General features: G+C 37.3%; 1 protein-coding gene across 2 annotated transcripts; it reads right to left on the bottom strand.

The window, feature by feature from the left end:
• Positions 1-535: 535 nt before the first annotated feature.
• On the bottom strand, positions 536-19,193 carry LOC101161908 (T-box transcription factor TBX5-A). 2 transcript variants are annotated; one of them, XM_023960666.1, is made up of 9 exons: positions 18,990-19,193; positions 15,430-15,602; positions 14,699-14,793; positions 13,498-13,617; positions 12,632-12,779; positions 8,450-8,602; positions 6,408-6,499; positions 5,098-5,330; positions 536-3,601 (listed from the first exon to the last, which is right to left on the bottom strand). In XM_023960666.1, exons 2-9 carry the CDS (start codon positions 15,571-15,573, stop codon positions 3,009-3,011), a joined length of 1,578 nt encoding a protein of 525 aa, XP_023816434.1. In that variant the 5' UTR covers positions 15,574-15,602; positions 18,990-19,193; the 3' UTR covers positions 536-3,008. The 2 variants fall into 2 exon arrangements, with proteins under 2 accessions (XP_023816434.1, XP_023816433.1); XM_023960665.1 differs by lacking the exon at positions 18,990-19,193 and adding an exon at positions 16,145-16,819.
• Positions 19,194-19,404: the final 211 nt, after the last annotated feature.

The raw sequence follows: 19,404 nt of genomic DNA, 5'->3' as shown, positions 1-19,404 counted from the left end.
CTTTCTGGAAAAAACTGTCTGTAGTAACCAGATTTGGCATGATTTATTACATGATTCTAAAATTAACATGTTATCTGAATGAAAATTTAACTAAACTGGAAAATTCCAAATTGCTGATAAGAGAATTTTTGTCTCACACCAAAATGTGTTGTACGGTTCTCCAAGATCTTTCCAATGAATTTTATTTGACTCTTTTGCAATAACTTTGTTAAAGCGAAGTATAGAAGCCAAAACGTCTGCGACTATATGAGGCTTTCTTAGAACCTTTCACAGAACCATGTTAAAATGTGAAATCATGTATCACTTTTTTATTTCCTGCTAATTTTATCTAAAAAAAACGGTCAGTCAGCATCAGAAAAAGCTGTGGTAAAAATGTAAAACTTTTAGAGCATTCCCAGGTAAAAATTTAGATAATTCCCTTAGTAATAACATACAATGCACGTATTTTACACACATCATTACAGCTAAATGAACTGTGTGATTGGTTTTCAGTCACACACAATTTTCAAGAACCAATGACGATGAAACAAAAGAGTAAAATGTTTTACATTTATTGCAGATATTCTGTTATGTACATGTTTATTTACACAGTTGTGTGTTTCACTTTGACAGCTGTATAGGAATCTGTTGTCTTCTGCGTAAGTATGCTTAGAAAATCCTATACAAACAATACAAAGCAGGCTATAAAAAAGAAATGAAACAATCTATCTTTGCTATATAAAAGAACAGGCAGATTTACATAATTGAAAAATAAATACTATTAACAAATAACATTCTATAAACTACGAGCACTTAAAGATTTGTGCACGTGAAAGACTCCTCTGGCGTGCAGCTATCTGCATGGTCAAAATGACATTTAATTTTTTTATGTGTATCAAATAAATGACCTTTCCTCTTTAGAATTGGCTACATGGTGACCTCTTTCTTTATGAAATAATTGATGCCATGAAGTGCCATTTGGAAAACAAACTAACAACATGTCAAAGCACATACATTTGCAGGTTAGCACATGACACTGAATAAACTTGATTTTTTTGCTCGTGCTAAATTGAGGAATGGTGCTTCAGGTGCACAATATAATTTGTCAAATTAGTAGTTGAACCATGAACGTTCCAGTTTGGATTTAAAATTTAAACAGTTACCTAATGCAAAAAAGAGGTAATATTTGTAATATTACCAATACACATTGGTAATATTCAAAGGATACAATTTCATGACTTTGCAAGACATTTCAAGAGCTGGAGTTGCTTCAATTAGTATTCATAGACTTTTAGTAAAATTTGGCTTGAGCAGAAAAAGAGGCCTTATTTCCCTTTGTCGCGTAAATAATTACATCTGTTAAGACTGAGCATGGGTTCAATTTTATATCTTTAGCAACAATTCAAAGGCAACGTCAAAAATACCAAAAAAAGACAAAGAAAAGGTTATACCTGCATTCTGGATTTGAAGTTCTCCTACAGTACATTTCCCTTCTCATTCACATGTCTTTATGTAGCAATACTTTTTGCAATGAAGGCTAAGAAAGAAAAAAACTTGTAAACAGCCTAGTAGACACAATACTGCCTATTATCCACACAATGATCGCTGATAATTTATTGTAGAATTGAGGTCTTGTTTCAACGAACACATAATATCGAAGCTTATTTACAGAAAAAGAAGATCAGCTCAAGTTTGAATATTGATTATGGATTTTGTATCATTTTCTGATTTTTTTTCTTGCTTTCGTAATAAAAAATAATGTCTTTAATCAAATTCCCAAATTATTTTGCTTGTTAAAGACATAAGCAGTATTATGGCGATGCAAAGGGTTCTTTGCACACAATTACAACAGGCATGTATACACAATAGCAGGAATAAGATGTAGCTGCACAGTAGAATAATGTGGTTATCTGAGTAGCCTGGGAGCACTGAAGTTCAAAGCAACACAACAAAATTATATTAGACAGCTGCTTTAATTTAGGGTCAATATTAGGTAACCATGGTTTAGGTCAAACATTCAGTTCATGCCCAGCAATTCATTTCCAAAGGAAGAAAACCAAATTTAACTATGTCAGGGCTCCAGCAAGAAATCTGCTGCCAATTTAAAACAGAATGCATGCAACAATTTAGTAAATAAAAAGTTAGGCCAAAGATTTGCTTATAAAAACTATATTTGTTTCCTAAATGTGCCAAAATGTTCTCAAAAGGCACAGAGGCCACACAGGCCTCACATCAGCACAGAAACCCTCCTGTTAAAGGGAACATGTTGTTACTCTTTAAGGCGGTGTGCTTTTTTTTTCATTTTTATCTTAATTCTTGGTTTTTACATTGAATTTGTTTTACTTACTGAGAAAGTCAGAAAAAACAAGCTGAAAGAGGAAATGCTGTGCTGTTGGTTTGCCATTGTGATTCTATTGCATTAGAATAAAAAGAGCAACTTAAAAAAAGGAAGGAATGAAGTCCCTTTTCTGGGAGGGTTTGAAAGCAAGCACGGTCACCAAAAACCACAAAAGAGCACATCTGCTTCTTCTTTTACCCTTTCTTTCTGAACTTCTTCTACTTTCATAAGGCAAATAAACTACAAAACATAAAAAGAATATGAGACCTAGGACTTGTTACGTGACAGAAGACAAACATACTCCTTTCCTCAAATTCCAGACTTGAACATGAAGCAAAGGTTTTAAACTTAATGAAAAAACTAAAAATGTGTTCACTGCTCACGACATCTCTCCAATGAAAACAACAACATAGTCAACACGGAGAATTCTAGCCAATCATTGGAAGGAGTCTCTTTCTGATCTCCTCTGTTTGGTGGAGATGCTGCCATAACTCTTTAATGGATGAGGTGCCTCCTTTTCAAGTCAATCTATGAATAACCATTGTTATAAATGAACACTTGTTGTTTTAAGGTAATTGGCAACATGTTCTTAAACCATAAATATGAATATAAATGCACCTATACCCAGCTTGTTTTGGTCCTTCTTGTGTTCTCCCTATTTACATTTTCCAGAAGTGACACAAAAGAAGATTTAACTGTTCTCACTCCACTCTGGCATGATGCTGACACTGTGTACAGAATGGTACTGATGTGGTGATAGTGTGCGTGATATGCCATGTGTGTAAAGGTACTCGTTTCCTTGCAGGCCAGTTGTCGGCGTCTGGATCCCAGTCACAGGACTACACTGACGGCCAAGAGTTTGGTGGGTCATGGAGCCCTGGTACATAGCTGCATGGTGCCCATCGCCGAGCTGCGGGGAGGTGTGGCCTCCCACTCCTCCTAGTCTGGAAACCAGAGACCCTGAGGTGAAATGAGCGGAGAAGTGCTGGTATGGCAGCCTTTCCATCGGCTGCATGGTCGTAACAGAACAACTGCCATATGGAGACACGCTGGCCCAAGTGTTGCAGCTGATATCCTCCAAACTGGGAACGGGTTCAGTGCCTTGTGAAGCACTGGCATACATACAGGCCTGGCGCTGGCTGGATTCACTGCGGTAGGGCCCACTGGCAAGACTGAGGCTTTGGGTGTAGCCGACAGGCCTGTAGTAATGGTCATCCTCGCTGGAAGAACTTTCCAAAAAGGCTTTCTTATAGCTGTGCTCACCTGAGTGACAGTCATCCTCCACTGCAGGAAGAGTTACACAAGTTAGCAATGCCATTTGAGTGTAATGTGTCAGTGACACTATAAAGCAGGTTTTATGCAGAAAAATAAAGATATTTACAAATAACATTTATCTTATTCAAAGAATTTCTGTCATTTCATAAACTAAAACATCTTGCAGCTGCAAACTAAAATAGCCATTGCTCCCCAAGACTATTTAAAATTTTATATCAGGGTTTTGTTCTAGGTTTTTTTTAACTTTTGGTTTGGTTTGTTTAAATACACATGAATGCACCTCTTTCTGTTGAGAGACTTTCATTTTTTCAATATTTCTCATTTAGGCCACAGTAACTGCCTTTAGATTGGTCTAAAGCAGTAATGAGCAACTACGTGCCTCTATGAATACTTTAATACTAATTGTATAACCATTTATGATTGCTGGACATGCCGGATTCAGTTAATTGACGTCAAAGTCAAGAATATCAGTGGACTGCCTTTTATTATACAATAAAGATGATTTGGCCTTATTGGAATTATACCAAATAAATTAGATGATTTCAAATATAACTAAATAACCTCTGATGTTTTTTGGCTTTTTTTAAGTCAGCCTTTGTTGTAAACTGGTGCTTTGTAAATAAACTAAATTGAATTCAATAATCACTAAAACACTTAGGAGGCTGCTTTGTGCCTCACCTGCAAGTGGCAAAAATGACAGTTAAAGGGTTCTTAACTTATAATTTTAACTGGTCTGATGTTTTGCAGACTCATTCTAAAGGCCAAGTAATACAATTGTAGCTCTAGTGGTTTAAAGGACTTAACTAGAGCTCAAGGAGATTAAGTATTTGAATTTAAACAGCCTGTCTCATTATGGCAGAGCCACATGCGCACTTGAATCATTTAAAATAGTTTAAAAAATTTCACCTTCTCTGATTAGCAGTTCAATTTCTGTGGGCTGCATTATCTTGGCCCCTGTTAAATACAAAATATGTGCCTCAATGGATGTGGTACTTTTTGCGTTTTATTTTTAGTCCTTTGAACAACTAAGGCTTGGTTGTAAATCTGTGGCACGTCTGATGTTTTTCATACCCATTCAGTGTAGAATTCTAGGTTTCTAAACAAATCTAGTTTTTTTCTGACAAATGAAAAGCAAAGACTCACTCTTGTTCACTTTTTAGTATTGTGTTCATGTGGATAACGCCCTTGGCTGACAACAGGCAGAGTGGTTCTTCACATATTTTACTATCTATATATGAATGTTAATGTCTGACATATTTCTACTGAGCATCATTTAGAAGACTTAAACTTGCTGGCACAAAACACAAGATTCACATGACAAAAAACAAATGTCTTATCTTCATGTGATTTTCAACCTGTGTTTTATAAAAGTATTAATTTTAAGTGTTGGGCTACTGCTGTTTCAGTAGCCCAACACTTCACTGCTTTAATTTGCATTCTTCATAAGTGTTGATCACATTTAAACAAATCTTTAAGAGGCCATGTGTGGCTGTGGAGGACCTTACCTTTTCTTTTGATGCAGTGGTACTCTTGACTGTGTTCATGTGGCAAAGGGTAGGAGCCCGACTGAGGCAGCATGTCCTGTGAGGTGCTTGTGACCCCATTCTCAGAGTGGGAGTACTGGGAGCTCAGGGTGCCGGGTGTGGCCATGCCCTGGATGTCCCCGCTAAATGGACTCTGGCTGGAGCCGACCCTTTGTCTCACGGTGCTGCGAGGTACCACAGGATACTCCTTTGTGCTGTGAGCATACATATCAACACAGGACATTCTGTAAAAAACTATTATGAAATTAATGAGAGGGTGCTCTTTTCTATTTTTATGAAATATCAACCTGTTGATTCCTTGATTTATAAGAGTAGTTCCGAAAGTGACTTGGCTTAGCAACAAGCTCTTAGAAGTTGTAACCAGGAGCAGACATGCTTACTGAACCACGCAAGACTGGGAAAATTCATGTAAAAAGGATAGTGTGGTTTGGACTCCGCCCTATTTTTTTTTTTTTTTTTATAATTGCAAGTTCTCAAATCTGAAATGCATTTTACTCAGGTCATTGCTTGATTTTCGGACTCACTCCGACTTAAAGTATCTGAACTTTGTAAAACTGAAAATGTAGTAAAACCCTAAAAGTGTTCTGGGATTTTTCACTGCAACGTAAATCACAACAAAAAAAAAGTATTCTGTGGCAGAGATGAAAGATTACAGTAGGGATTTAGAATTTTTATAGAGCGCTTGATCTGATCTGGAATTTTTTTATTTGGAAGCCTGGGCTGTCAGGGTGTAATGGGTTTTTTAAATCCAGATTTTCTGCTTTGAAAATATGTTTTTCTAATGCACTCCCTCCCTTATCTGGACTGAATAACAGAGAGCAAAGTGGCCTCGTAAACTGCTTTGGCTGCCTGACCAAGCGATATCTTGAAGCATTTCTACGCCGCCCACACATACACACATGCACAAGCATCCAGCAGACACAGCAGTTAGAATATCGAAAAAGCTGAGTGGAAGAGAGATGTCACAGTCATGTTTCAGAGGCTCTGCCAGCTATAAAAGTCTTCATCACAAAAACTGGCGGACGTTCAAGAGCTACACTTACATCACTGCATATAACACTCACTGAAAGTAGCACTCCTGACTGGCTTGCGTTTGAATGATTGAAGGATTAAAGTGGGGCTTGTTAAGTGACTCCGTGACCAGGATGTCGTAAATTCCTGCTGAACTGAAGTGACATTTATCTACTCGTTTGACATCACTCGATGTGTGCAATTGTTTCCATAGATTAGATCAATTAAAGATTATGAGAAAAAGATGTATGGAGAGCTACCTTTGCATTCTGGACATCCGGTGCAATTCCATATCATCACTTCCTCTGAAGCCTTTTGCGAAGGGGTTGTTCTCAATCTTCAGCTGGGTGATCTAGAACATCAAACAAGCTTTCTGTTAATGCCACACACGCTGAAATGTTATGGGTTCTAATTTTTTCTTTAAATGAAACATTGTTTTTTAAATTTTGGGCATTTCAAAGTTGAGTCCCTTTTTCATCCAGTCCTTTTGCTTGATAGTTTATAATGTAGCTTTGCGCATGCATTGCATGTATAGAAAGGGCAAATCACACTCCAACTTTTACAAATTTATGAGAAGAAAAACCACAAAATAAGAAGTTAATCCCCCTAAGAGGTCAAAAGCAGTCCAGGGATACCCCCCCCCCCCCCCCCACACACACACATCATGAGCAGTGGTTTCTGGCAGGTAATGACTTGGCACCCCTTGTGTGCTTTCAGTTTTCTGACAACACTGGAGGTTTGTATGCACCCTGGCTGACACCCACACCAAACATTGTAAAATCTATTATGTGACATTTTGGCAGCTTTTTGTTAATTCATGCCGGCTGGAAGATCATTTATAGAATGTTTAGAGGCTTTCAAACTTTTGAGGTAAATAATCTGGAGTTTGTTTTGTCCTTCAAAACTTAATGAATGTCCCTTAAAGGTTGAAGCGAGACAGTCGAGTGTGAGAAGCAGAAACAGAAAGAGCGTGCGATATTTTACAAAACTCGTGCGAATTCTTGTGGTGACTGGGCCTAAGGGAGGGTGGGACTAATGACAGCCCAGAATGGAAACTTGGGTGAAATTGTGTTTAAATATACAAATGGGTGACATTTTTAACTTTAAAGAGTTTAGTTTTACAAGACAAAGTAACGTTGTTCATTAAAACATCTAAACATCCAGACAATTAAAAAAAATAACCTTTGCAGCTAAAAGAAAATTAAGCTACAGATACTTCAATTATTGGAAAAAAAACCTTTATAAATTTCAATGCAGTTGTGCAGGAAAAGGTAAAAACTTGGTAATTGGACCCTTTTCATCAGCAGGTGAATTGGACATGTGCACTGCAGCCAATATTGCTCTGGCAGATGTTTGATTAGACAGTTGTGGCAAAAAAAAAAAAAAAAAAAGCAAGAAAGAAAAAGGGCCTAGAAATCTGAACTGGTTGTTTTTCTTCAGGTCTGGAAAGCCGAAATAATTAGCCCCGGGTTACGATCTCAAGCCCCCAATAACATGCTTGAAAATAATGAATGGTTTCTACAGAACACTGGTCATTTGTGCTTCCTGCTCTCAGAGGTGCAGGAGACCTGGGATTGGCTGCTGGGACATTATGAGCGTTCGCCCCTTTTCTCCATTATTCCCCAAACTAGAAACATGTAGACTTATGTTCCTCCGTGATGTTTAGCAGACCCTGTTTACACATTTTTTTGTTTTCCTAACATTTTTTTCCTTTCCAGGAGAACTTTAGTCAAAGTAAATGACTTAAACAAGGAGGCTGTTTATTTAACTCTGATGCAATGCTGTTCAAATAATTGTATAAACTGCTCAGGAATTAAAACAAAAGCATGGTATAGACTGGGAACAGTCAAATAGACCAAATTCTTTGAAGTTATTAGGAAAAACTGTTTTTTTTTAAATTATTTTTCAAATGTAACTAAACTGTGGAGATAAAAATTTCCATTATAAGAAAAAAATATGTTTAGAATGTAAAAATAAACTTTTAGAAAGTTTCTAACTGTTAGAAATATTTATTTTTAAATGCGCTGTGTGATCAGGAGAAAGTCATGAGGGGATTATCTGCAGATCGTCTACAAAGAGATGCAACTTGGAGAAAGTCACTCGAGGTCAGACATCGTCTCGTGGGGTATCTGAGGTTTTTCTCTCATCTTTCAGCGACTCAATCAGCGATTCTCAGCCGACAGGAGCGGAACTTAAACTCGCGCTGGTCGCCGCGCTCTCCGATTTCTGGATTTGCGCAAGAAGGGGCCCAAAATTCTCTACGCTTTTTAAAGGTCTAAAAAAACTATTAAAAAAATGTTACCTTGTGGTTCTGATAGGATGTGACCGCAATGAAGGCCGTCTCCGGGAATACGTGAGTGCAGAAGGCCGTGTTTTTGGAACCAAAGCCGTTATTCTCATCCGCCTTCACGATGTGAATCCTCGGCTGATATTTGTGCATCGAGTTCAGGATGATCTGCAGAAAACAGAAGGTGCTGTTAGGTCTGCATGAGACCAGGCCTACAGGATGCAGGGACATCTGGAGGACTGCAATCCCGGGAAACGACAGGAAAACACTAAAACAGAGCGCGCTGTAGACATATAGATAAATAAATAAAAATAAATAAATAAATAAATAAATAAATAAATAAATAAATAAATAAATAAATAAATAAATAAATAAATAAATAAATCTAAACAAGATACAAATATGAATCATTTTTTTTTTTCGTTTATGGGAATTTCATCTACTTGCAAAGTAAGTTCTTTAAGGATATTATTGTATTATATTTCTTATTAAACAGATTACTTTTTCTATAAAGAAAAAATAGCCCAAAATAAAATAAAATAAAATGAAAAAAGTTTTTCAATTTTGCCTGCATGATATTGCAGCATTTTGACATGGAAACTTTACAGTAGATGATTTGGTACTCTTCATGTACATGATTGGTGCTCATACAACCAGCAGTATGAACTTTGAACTTCTCATTTGAGAACCTTAAATCACAACTTTAACTATTTAGACAGATCAGAGAGTTGCTGCCATTAGCCTTGAGGAAACCTGATGCATTTCAACCCCAATGTAATTTCCAATATTTTAAGATTGAAAACAAAACAAGTTGTTGCTTTTATCCAGCAAACCTGCATTTGAAGTGAACTTCTCTGCTTATCTAATGATAAAATAATTTCTATATAATTTTTTTTGTATTGTATTTACATCTGTCTTACTGCCAGCACCAGAAAAGACAAAGGATTAAACTGTTCTGTTTTACGTGTGTGGAAATACTATAGGGCAGCCCTTTCAAAACATTTCCTGAGATCCAAATACACCTCAGATGCCTACTCTGACCAAACTCATCTAATTAAAGCTCACAATTGAACTTGCTTTCGTTTCATGCATATGGTTGAGACTATGTGCTGCATGCAGCCTTCTGCCATCCCACTAGATCAAAACTATTTAGTAGTGTTTACTAAACCTGTGCAGAACCCATCAAATAAATGAATTTGGATGTCACCCCCTGATTCTAAAGGCAGTGTTGCATTTTTTAAATAACACAAAACCAATTTAGCACCCAACAAATTAAGTTGAAACTGTCAACAATAGGGACACAGGTCTATTTAAAATAGTATATGCATGTTCCCAAAGTCCAGCATGTGCGTAGGATGTGGGACGATGGTGGCAGGGGTGTAGCTGAGGACCACCCAGTGGGACTCTAGCGCACATTGCTGTATCTCTAGCCCAATCCCCCCTCCCCCCCACCAACCACCAGCCCCTGGATGATACTGTTTAATGATAGTGAGGGATCACTTTGGGTCTTGGGCTGCTGAACTCTGCTTTCAAGTACCGCCACATCAGAGAGTTTCTTCAAGCCTCAGGATTAGCAGACTTTGTACACCATCATCTACTGCTCATTGCACACTGCCATTCAAATATAAACAGTAAAATTCTCACACTCCTCATTTCTGGCCTAAAGAAAAAAACAAAATGTGTTTTTCTTGAGGAAAGACAAGCGCAAAAGCAAAGTGATGACTCGGAGAGTAGAAAGAGGAATAACACTGCAGGTATTCTGAGAGCTGGACTGGAGATCAAAGCTGAAAGTGCAGCTTCAATGAAACTTTGGGCTAAAACAACCACTTAGAAGCATTTCAGACAGTTGAACTGATGTACTTTAGCTGCAATTTACTTAAGTAAAGCTGAAAATATTCTGTTTCTTGAGATTGTGATAGTAGCACATAGATGTGTACCAAAATAAAAAGCAAAAACCTGAACATCCATCAGTTTGTTTGCAACGTTAAAATATACAAAAATGTCTTACAGTTAATCCGGAAAATTTTTTACAATATTAAATTGTCATAAAATAATTCTCCTAGTGGGTCAAATAAAAATCCACCTTAAGAAGTCTGGTAATGTTTTGGCTCTTTTATCGTTTTATTTTTATTTTTTATTTTTTTTACAATGTTGGTTCTAAATCAAAGTTGAATCAATGGCAAATCTTGACCTAAAATGCTAAATCATCAGCAAATATACAATAACTGGTCATATTATTCATTTTACATTCTTTGTCTATTGTGTTTCACATCTTTCTTGCTAAATTATGATGACAGTTTTTGTTAATCTAGAAAACATAACGTTCTTGTTAACCATTTTCTTACTTAACACAAATTTAAGATGTTCTTTTAGACTAAAACTTCCACTTGCTCCATAATCTCATTTCTTTTGATCTATATTTAAGTACATTCTAAGACTGGGCAATTCTAGCAATATGTTTTGTTTCCCTACCACTAATTACAATGCATCTAAGAGTTATTTTAACCAGCTGGAACAACAAGTTGATGGAGTGTGCATTTCTGACCAACTATCAACATTTCATTTAGCACTCCCATGAAGGCGCCCCCCCTCTGCATGAAGGGGTTTGAGCCAGCAACCACTGCAACGAGTTAGAGTTTCATTTAACCAGCTGGGCTTTGGCAAAGGTGCACAGGTACCTAGTGGATTAATAGCGGTTTGTCTGGAAATAAGTGTTTTTACTTTGCTGAATGGCTAAAAGCAGTCCCAGTTTAAACTTGCTGTCAATCATTAACTGTTGTGGTTTTTTGGAGGAAGAAAATGTGGCTTATAGCTCTAACATTAATTGCTGATCTGGAAAAAGTGAAGTGTTTTTTCTAAATTCACAATTGTGCTTTAAATCTTAAGCAGTTGTCTAAAGATGACATTTTTTCTCCCTTTTCCCCTCAGGTTTGAGCAGTTTAGTGGTTTTAATTACCCTGTGCATTGTGTTCCACCATAAAAGTACATGCAGTTGATGTATCATTTAGCAAACTTGTAATTGTTTTCCTCTTTAATGGCTCAGACTTTGGAAAACAAACTATCTGACCATTTTGTATAACAAGACATCTTAATTGGGTTTCAGTTTGGACAGGCTTTTTTTTAATTAAATCCTGCTGCCAGCAGGACTGATTGTTGATGAAGTAAGTGATGTTTGCGTGCGCTGTTTTAGATACACGTGAATTAGAAAAACCTGGACAGACATGGTAAGTGCAGAAAAATGAGGAGTTACAGCTAAGGACATAAGCACCACACTCTTGAATAAATGAAAGAATGAAGGTGAGGGTTTAAGATTTTATTACCTGCAATGTTACCTGCAAGATCTGATTAATATATAATTAACGCTTGAAATAAACTTAAACTGTTAAATGTGGCAAAGATTTGTCAGGCATGTATTTTTGCAACAATTAGGTCAAATTTTAAAAATTTTATGTTTAAACAAAACAAAGTCAAATGCAATCCAAAATACTCAACAGCTTTATATGTTTAATGTTTTGGTGTTATTGACAGAAAAAGACAAATTACTGAAGTGCATCCATGAAGTTAATTTAATCTACAACATGGACAAATAATCTGTATTTTGTTTTTGTTTGTTTTTTCAGAAAATCTTTCTCAATATCTGCTTTAAAATTTAATTGGAATGTCTACTCTTTTTAAATAACTAAGAATAAAAACAACACGAAGGTTGATTAAACTTAATACTAATAAATATGTTGACTGAAGTTTACTAAGATGAAATCGAAATGAAATATTTTGTAATAGTCTGCATAAAACTGACTACTTTTTAAATTAAATTCTTTGACTGATAAAGTTCAGTCCTCTACATGAAACCCATATAATACTTAAGTGATACTAGAAATTGAAAAAAGAATAATTAAACTGAGATTAAACAATACATAAACATTATGATTTATATATAATAAAACGAATTGGTAACTTTTGAAAGGTTTTTAGACAAACGCCCAATATTAAAACAGGGGGACATAAAGCCTTATTTCTTAGCTCGGAAATAACAATAATTTTGAGCGTTTACGTCATAAGCATCCGCTATGAAAACAGTCTCGCACTGCGCGACCACATCAAGACCAACGTGATTTTTACATCAGGTACAGCCCTGCAGTTCCCGCTGCATTCACAAGCACTGGCATGAGCTAATAGCACTTATGACCAGGCACCTACGTGTCCGAACGGGTCCAGATGGTTGTTGGTCAGTTTCAGCTTCTGGAAGGAAACGAGCTGCCTCATCCAATGCGCCCCCGTGGCGGGAGAATCCGGGTGAACGTAGAGCCTCCCGGGCATGGCGGGCTCTGCCTTCCCGGTCACAGACCTGCACCAAAAAAAAAAAAAATACAAACACACACTGTAAAAATAAAAACAAATATGCAATCCCCCAAAGCATTGAAATTGCAACATTTATAATGATTTTTTCAAATTTAAATTTCGCATTGAGGACATCAAAGCGCAGAGAAACTCAATTTAGTTAAACTTTAAAACTTTCAAATTAAAACGGAAATGCATTTATAACATAGAAATAATATTCTGAGTGATAAATATATTTTTGAAAAATGTGCTCCATTGGTTCAAATTGTATGAGCTTAAAGCCAATGTTGTCGCTTAGAATTTTCATTTTAGACTGATTAAAAAAGTGGTTCATGCATGCGCTTTGTGCGCGTCGTAAGGTGCACTTTTGCCCCGTAATTATCCTTTCTGAGTGTCACTTTTTGGACGCACTGACCCAAAAGAACAATTGCCATCCAACTCCATATTGATAAGACATTAGATGTATACTAGAAAGAAAACATCTGCTTTTTTCCGTGCACATTTTGGGGCTGGAAAGCTGTGGGAAAAAGTCATAGAGGGCCGAAAAGATCGTTTCCCTGCTGTGAGTAACGTTTCTTTTTGGCATTTTTCAAGTTTCATCATTCTGGAGAAAATAAAATTGTTTGTCAAATAAATAAATGTTTCCATCGGAACCAGAAAAAAGAGAAGATGTTTGGGAGAAAAAGTTGTAGATTGATAATGGCAATAATGAGATTTTTTTTTACCATTTATTATCAGCGAATTTGTATCGATGATCGTCCGCAGGAACAACATCCATAAGAAGAATATATTTAGTTTTGGGATTCAGGCCAGTCACCTTGACTTTGAAGCTGGGGAACATTCTCCTAAAAAAAAGAGGGAAAAAGATTTGTGTCAAGCGGCTTGGGCTCCAAACACACATACACGCCCAGGCGCGCACACACAAACACCTCACCCACAAGTGTGGGTGAGGTGAACAAATGTTGGAAATGTGGCAAATTTCCAACATTTGTTAAGCTTTTGAAGGACTTTAATGGACTCCTAATCTCTACAAATATTGTGCGTAAAGCTAAAAACAGAGCACACCACGCTACCACACACGCCACGTGACACGAGACCAACGGCATAGATTTATTCGGGTTGAACCGGAAACTGTTATTTTTAGGGCAAAGCGTTGCGTATGAGAGGCCTAGTGAACCGTTTTTGCTTTTATATGGCCCTTGCCAAGTTTTGGTTTGTGAAGCTCAATGGTGACCTAAATTCAGTAAATGCCGCTATACAAATGAAAAAAAAAAATTAAAAACCTGAGTAGAGAGAGGGTCCAAATGTTTTAATCATTTACGTGTAAAACACGGACCATTTGCCACGATGATACTCCGGCAGTCATCATGCATTTATGCATGTTCACACTCCGCCTGAGCTGCTCTGACTGGATTACAGTCTGGGGGCAATTGTGAGTAGGACAGCGATACACACTCACACGCTCTGCGCAACATGCTGCAGCGCAAGCGCACGACCGGGAGAAACGTTTGCGCGCAATTACGCACGAACTCACCGAAAGCACATAAAAGAGAAACAGCGCAAATGCATAAACATTTGCTCCAAAAATATGTTTTTTTTTCCTTTGGGGAAGCTCCACGAGACTCCATGAGGCTTAAGCCCGTTCTTTGTGTGTTCTGTTTTGTTTATAATGCCTTTACCAGCTAATCCACTCAGACTCAAATGGAGGTTTTGCGCAGAGCCGAAGGTGCGCATCACATGCTGTTCTTCTTTTGTCCCCTTTTCTTAAAATGTAAAAACTCCACAGCCTCTCCTCTTGCACGCACACATACACAAGGAAATGATAAGAAAAAATGCATGCATACCATATAGTCATTAAAATAAACCATTTGTATAATCACATTTTTCCGACTTTGCAATGCTGGAAAAAACCATGGTTGCTCTTACCGGCCTGCTTTGGTAATGATCATTTCCGTGCCCACTTCATGAAACTTCATCCACAGCTCCCTCTCGTGCAAGTACACTTTAATTCCTTCCATTCCCTTAAAAAATATAAGAGTAATTCTTAATAAAATACAAGCAATAACTAAAACTAAGCCCCGTACTTTGATACACTCCATCTTATGATTTGAAAGTGTAGTTCAGATGTTTGATAGACTTTTTGAAGTTACTACTTAAGTAAAGGAGAAGTAAAATAATATATATATATATATATATATATATATATATATATATATATATATATATATATATATATATATATATATATATATATATATATATATATATATATATATATATATATATATATATATATATATATATATAATTTTTATTTTACTTCAGTAGTCAAATGAAACACAAGCGTTTGACTCAATTATAGTATTTTATCCACTTTAGTCCTAAACCTGTTGGACATTTCAAATATTTGACTACACGTGACATGAAGCTGATATTTCATGTTTTCATGCGTCTTTTTTCCTTTTATTACTATAACTGAAACAACAACAAAAAATAAAACAATAAAGTTTGAATTTACCAATTATATGCTCTTTATTTAAGCCATAATTGCTGATTTCAGCAAAATACGTTTATATATCCAAATGTTCTCCTTCTATGTCCAACAAGAGGCCTGCAGCGCGCGCCGGACCGACCGAGGCGCGCAGACGTTTACCAACCTGCTGAATGTAGGTTGTCTGTGAGGATGGGGATTTACTGGACGTCCCGTTCTGTTTTTCTGGTTTATTATCGCTCTGTATTTCCCTCGTATCAGAACTTCCTGGGGAGTTTTGGAGGACAAAAGTCTCCTCTTGGTCTGCCATGATCGGAGCTCGGAAAATCTCAGACCCAGCTGGAAGACCAAAACACAGATGTCAGGTAGCCCATCGAGGACGTAAATAGATGAAGAATATGAGATTAACGGAATCAGTTTGGCATTTCCCCTCAAAGGAACTTGCAGTAAGTTAGATGCATGCTCATTCATGAAAAAGGGTCAATTTAAATCACAAATATACAGTAAAAAAGAACACATCGTGAAATTCTACCGTGGTGTTTTCATTGCTGCAATCCTATTGCTGTCAAGAAGTTAAAATGTTTAAAAATGCATATTCTATTGTCATATTTACAGATCAAGCTGCAATCAAAAGCAGGCCCGAGACCCCCCTCACCCCCGATCAAAGGATAGTTTCCTGTCCATGAGCCCCCTCCTCCCCCCAAGTGTAGAGGAAATGCGTTCAGGGATTTTTTCAAATGGGAAATCCTGTCAAATCAATAGCATCGATGTCGTTTGAAAACGGTCTTTCGAACTCAGACTGAAAAACCTCTGCAGCACAACGCGAACCGCTGCGAGAGGCTACACGCGTTTAGCATCTGCTCGGCGACTCATCATCTTACCTAAAAACAAAATCACGTCGAAATAATGAGCAGAGAACCACAGTTTTCCGCTCAAAAGATGAAATCAGATAATCCGGGCGTTTTTTTCAGACTCCCCATCAATCCTCGCTTCCCGATTGTGTCTCTCAGTTTTTGCCTTCCAAGCACTGGGTCCTCAGTGACAGCTACGAGGCACTGCTCGCCGACTTATTGAGCATTTTACCACAAGGAGTCCTGTTTTGTGAGCCTGGCGATAGCATTTAGCACCAGGTTGAAGTAAAGTCCCAGTGGAGCCGGTCCAACACCTCCTTCTCCCCTCCTCTCTGTTTGGTCAGCTCCCTCTCTTTCCTGCGCGCTCGCTCTCCAGCTCTTCACTGCTCATCAGTGACCAAACTGTGCGAAGCGGAAACTGAGTCCGAGATGGTGAGAGGCGATGAAGGAGGAGGAGGAGGAGGTTCGGGAGGGGGGAAACTGGAGGGGTTGCCAGAGCGCAGCAACAGCATTGGTTTGTATCCTGAACTATGATTCTTTCCAGGTCCCCACCCCAGGTCTTCTTATGCATCCACTCTAAACCTTTCCGTAATCCCAGACTCTAATCCAGCGAAATTTACAATCCCGTGTGCCATTACGCACAGACGACGTTTTAAATTCACATCCTTCAGATAACACGTCAAACGCAATTTTCAAGTGTTTAATTTTTTTTGGTCAGAAAACTGTTTTTGTGAAAGATAAAGAAAAAACGTCATGCATTAAAAACAATTCTGGTTCTTTGATGAATAAATAATGTTTTCTGAATACAAGTTTTGGAACGCGTCATACAAAAGAATTCTGCAATGCAGTACAGTTAAACATTAAATAAAAATACTGGACAGAAGTTTTTAAAAAAAACTTTGAAAAAAAAAGCTGTGTTCAAATCCAAAGCTGTTGTTACATTTTCTACTGTAAAAATCTGGTTGTGAAATTAGTTCATCCCCTCGCGAGAACATTTTTAATGGTATCCAGAGTTACAAGCAGTCTTCTACTTTAAAAGGATGGACTTTAACAATTTACACCTTAGATGCTCCTCCCAAAAACACAACTTACTTTCCCTGATGAAGGCGCAACATTTCAATCTGATAACACAAACGTTTCAGCACAAAATGCTCACTTCAATCTAAAGGTGTGCGCGCACAGGCACGCGGCCTGTTTTTTTCTGTCTTGTGCAGCTTTGCTGAAAAGCAATCTAAGGAATAAAACAACAATGTTTTGTAAATAATTAGCAAACGTTTTAAGAATGTAAAAAACGTAGAAAGTTTAATTTGATACGATTTTTAAAAAATGAAATTAGGTCAAATTTAAAAACTTTGGTGCTGTTGGGTTCCCACCTCCAATGGATTATATTAATGCGCGCGCACAAACACCTATAAGGAGCAGATTGCGTTAAACGTTTTGATTTTTTTTATCAGTGCAAAGATCTGTTTTTTTAATTCAACATTTTGATCCTTCAATTGAAAATCAGCTAAGACTAAATTGTAACTATTTGTTGAATAAAAGTGTCAAAACGGCCCCCTACTGAACAGCACTGCACTGAAGAAGGAAATAATTACATTGGAAACTATTAAACAATCTCATATACTTAATACAACAGGTTAAATAAGTTATAGGCCTTGACTAACATAAATACGACAAAAAAGGAATGGTTTGAATTTGACGCTGGTCAAGCTCAGGGTCATAAAAAGAAAAGGATCCACGTGGAGAATATTGGAAGGAAAAAACAAAAACGAAAACAAATAGAACCCTGACCAATTCTCTTTGCGGTTACAGTAAATCCTTATTTTATTTGGTTGAACTACCTGAAGATCCTCAGGTATATCAGACACGCTGACGCAGTTTAAAAAATAAACATGATTTAGGTGCACACACACACAAAAAAAAAGAAAGCAACAAGTAAAAGAAAAGAAAACTCACATTAACTCGTTTTATAAAGAACCCCATTTTAATTTGACTACTTTAACCGAATTTGCTCAAACACTGTCTTCCAAAATAACAAGAACCTACACAAATAATTGTTGTGCCTTAACTTAGAATTACACCTGCAAATCAAAAGCTCCTAATAGACTGAGAGCTCGTTTTTCCTATAGGCACAATCTCAACTCCACGTGTTCAAAATATAAAAAATAAAAGTTATTTTTCAACAAACTAAGTAACAACAAATCATGAAAAAATGTTTCCTCTGCCAATTGAATTCAAAAAGAAAAAAACAAACATAGCCTTTACGTTTTTGTTCTAGTTTTGTCACAAACATGGGCCTTTAGTGTAAACTAATCTTAAAAACGACGTGGAACGAGCCAACGGCACGCGATACCATATATATTTTTGATGGAACTTCAAAATGGAAACTGTCAAAAATGTTAGATCAATTAGTAACACTTTGATCAGAGGGGTGGCGGGGGTCTTTAAATAATTAATAATCAATATTCCAAGTCACGCCCCATGAGTCTAGAACAGTGCGAACTAACATAACTTATTTTCAAACATCCAAAAAGTAAATAAATGTTTAACATCAAGCTGGCTGACGATCCTTGAAAAAAATCTAAATATAGATCACACAGATCACGACTTCTCTCCTCTGTAAATTAAACACAAACTAAAATCTAAATGGCTTAACAATAAATGACGTGGCTCCAAACTGAAACGTTTAACTTCTTGCATCAGCCAGTGACAAGGTGACAGATCCATTTGGCTAAAACTCCAAGTCAGAACTTTAAATGGTGTGGAAAACGTTTAGGAAGCTATCAGCACTCGTCTTCAGCGCTTTACGCACACGTCCAGAATTAGAAAAAACAACAACACACAAACATTCAGAGGCTCTCTGCATGCCCCCTACCTCCTGGCTGTTGATTGTGATCGGATTTTGATCCTTCTTTGAGGCGTTCAGTTTGACCTGGAGATCATAGGCAGGTGAAAGGGGGCTGGAGTGGCTAACCTGCCCGCCGGAGTGGCCGGGGTGGCTGGCTCGGGGAGGAAAGCGCGCACAGATGCGCAGCAGCAAAGACCAGCTGTGAGGTTTGTGGCTAAAAACCCATCCACAGCTTAGCTGGTATAGGAACTCAGCCAGGAGGAGAGAGGTAGGACGAAGAGATTAAAAAGAAGAAATGCAGAGCCTTTAAACGGCGACAGATTTGATCAAATGTTTGTGACTTTTTTTTTATCTTTAATGTTTTTAATGTAAATAAAATACATTTCTTTCAACTGTGCGGCACCAATAATGTCCATAGCGGAAAAAAAGACTCTCACCCAAC

Source organism: Oryzias latipes, chromosome 12, assembly GCF_002234675.1.
Source record: "Oryzias latipes chromosome 12, ASM223467v1".
In the NCBI taxonomy this organism is placed as follows: domain Eukaryota; kingdom Metazoa; phylum Chordata; class Actinopteri; order Beloniformes; family Adrianichthyidae; genus Oryzias; species Oryzias latipes.
Note: the sequence above shows the minus strand (reverse complement) of the source record. Positions and strands in the feature narration are given on the sequence as shown.

Bases quoted from the DNA above. Each gene is read 5' to 3' on its own strand.
- LOC101161908 (XM_023960666.1), bottom strand. From the start codon at position 15,573: ATGGCAGACCAAGAGGAGACTTTTGTCCTCCAAAACTCCCCAGGAAGT. The intron at 8,603-12,631 runs GTAGGTGCCTGG...TGTTTTCTGCAG, and splicing joins ATCTGGACCCGTTCGGACAC to ATCATCCTGAACTCGATGCA. The intron at 6,500-8,449 runs GTAACATTTTTT...TTGATGTTCTAG, and splicing joins CATCCTATCAGAACCACAAG to ATCACCCAGCTGAAGATTGA.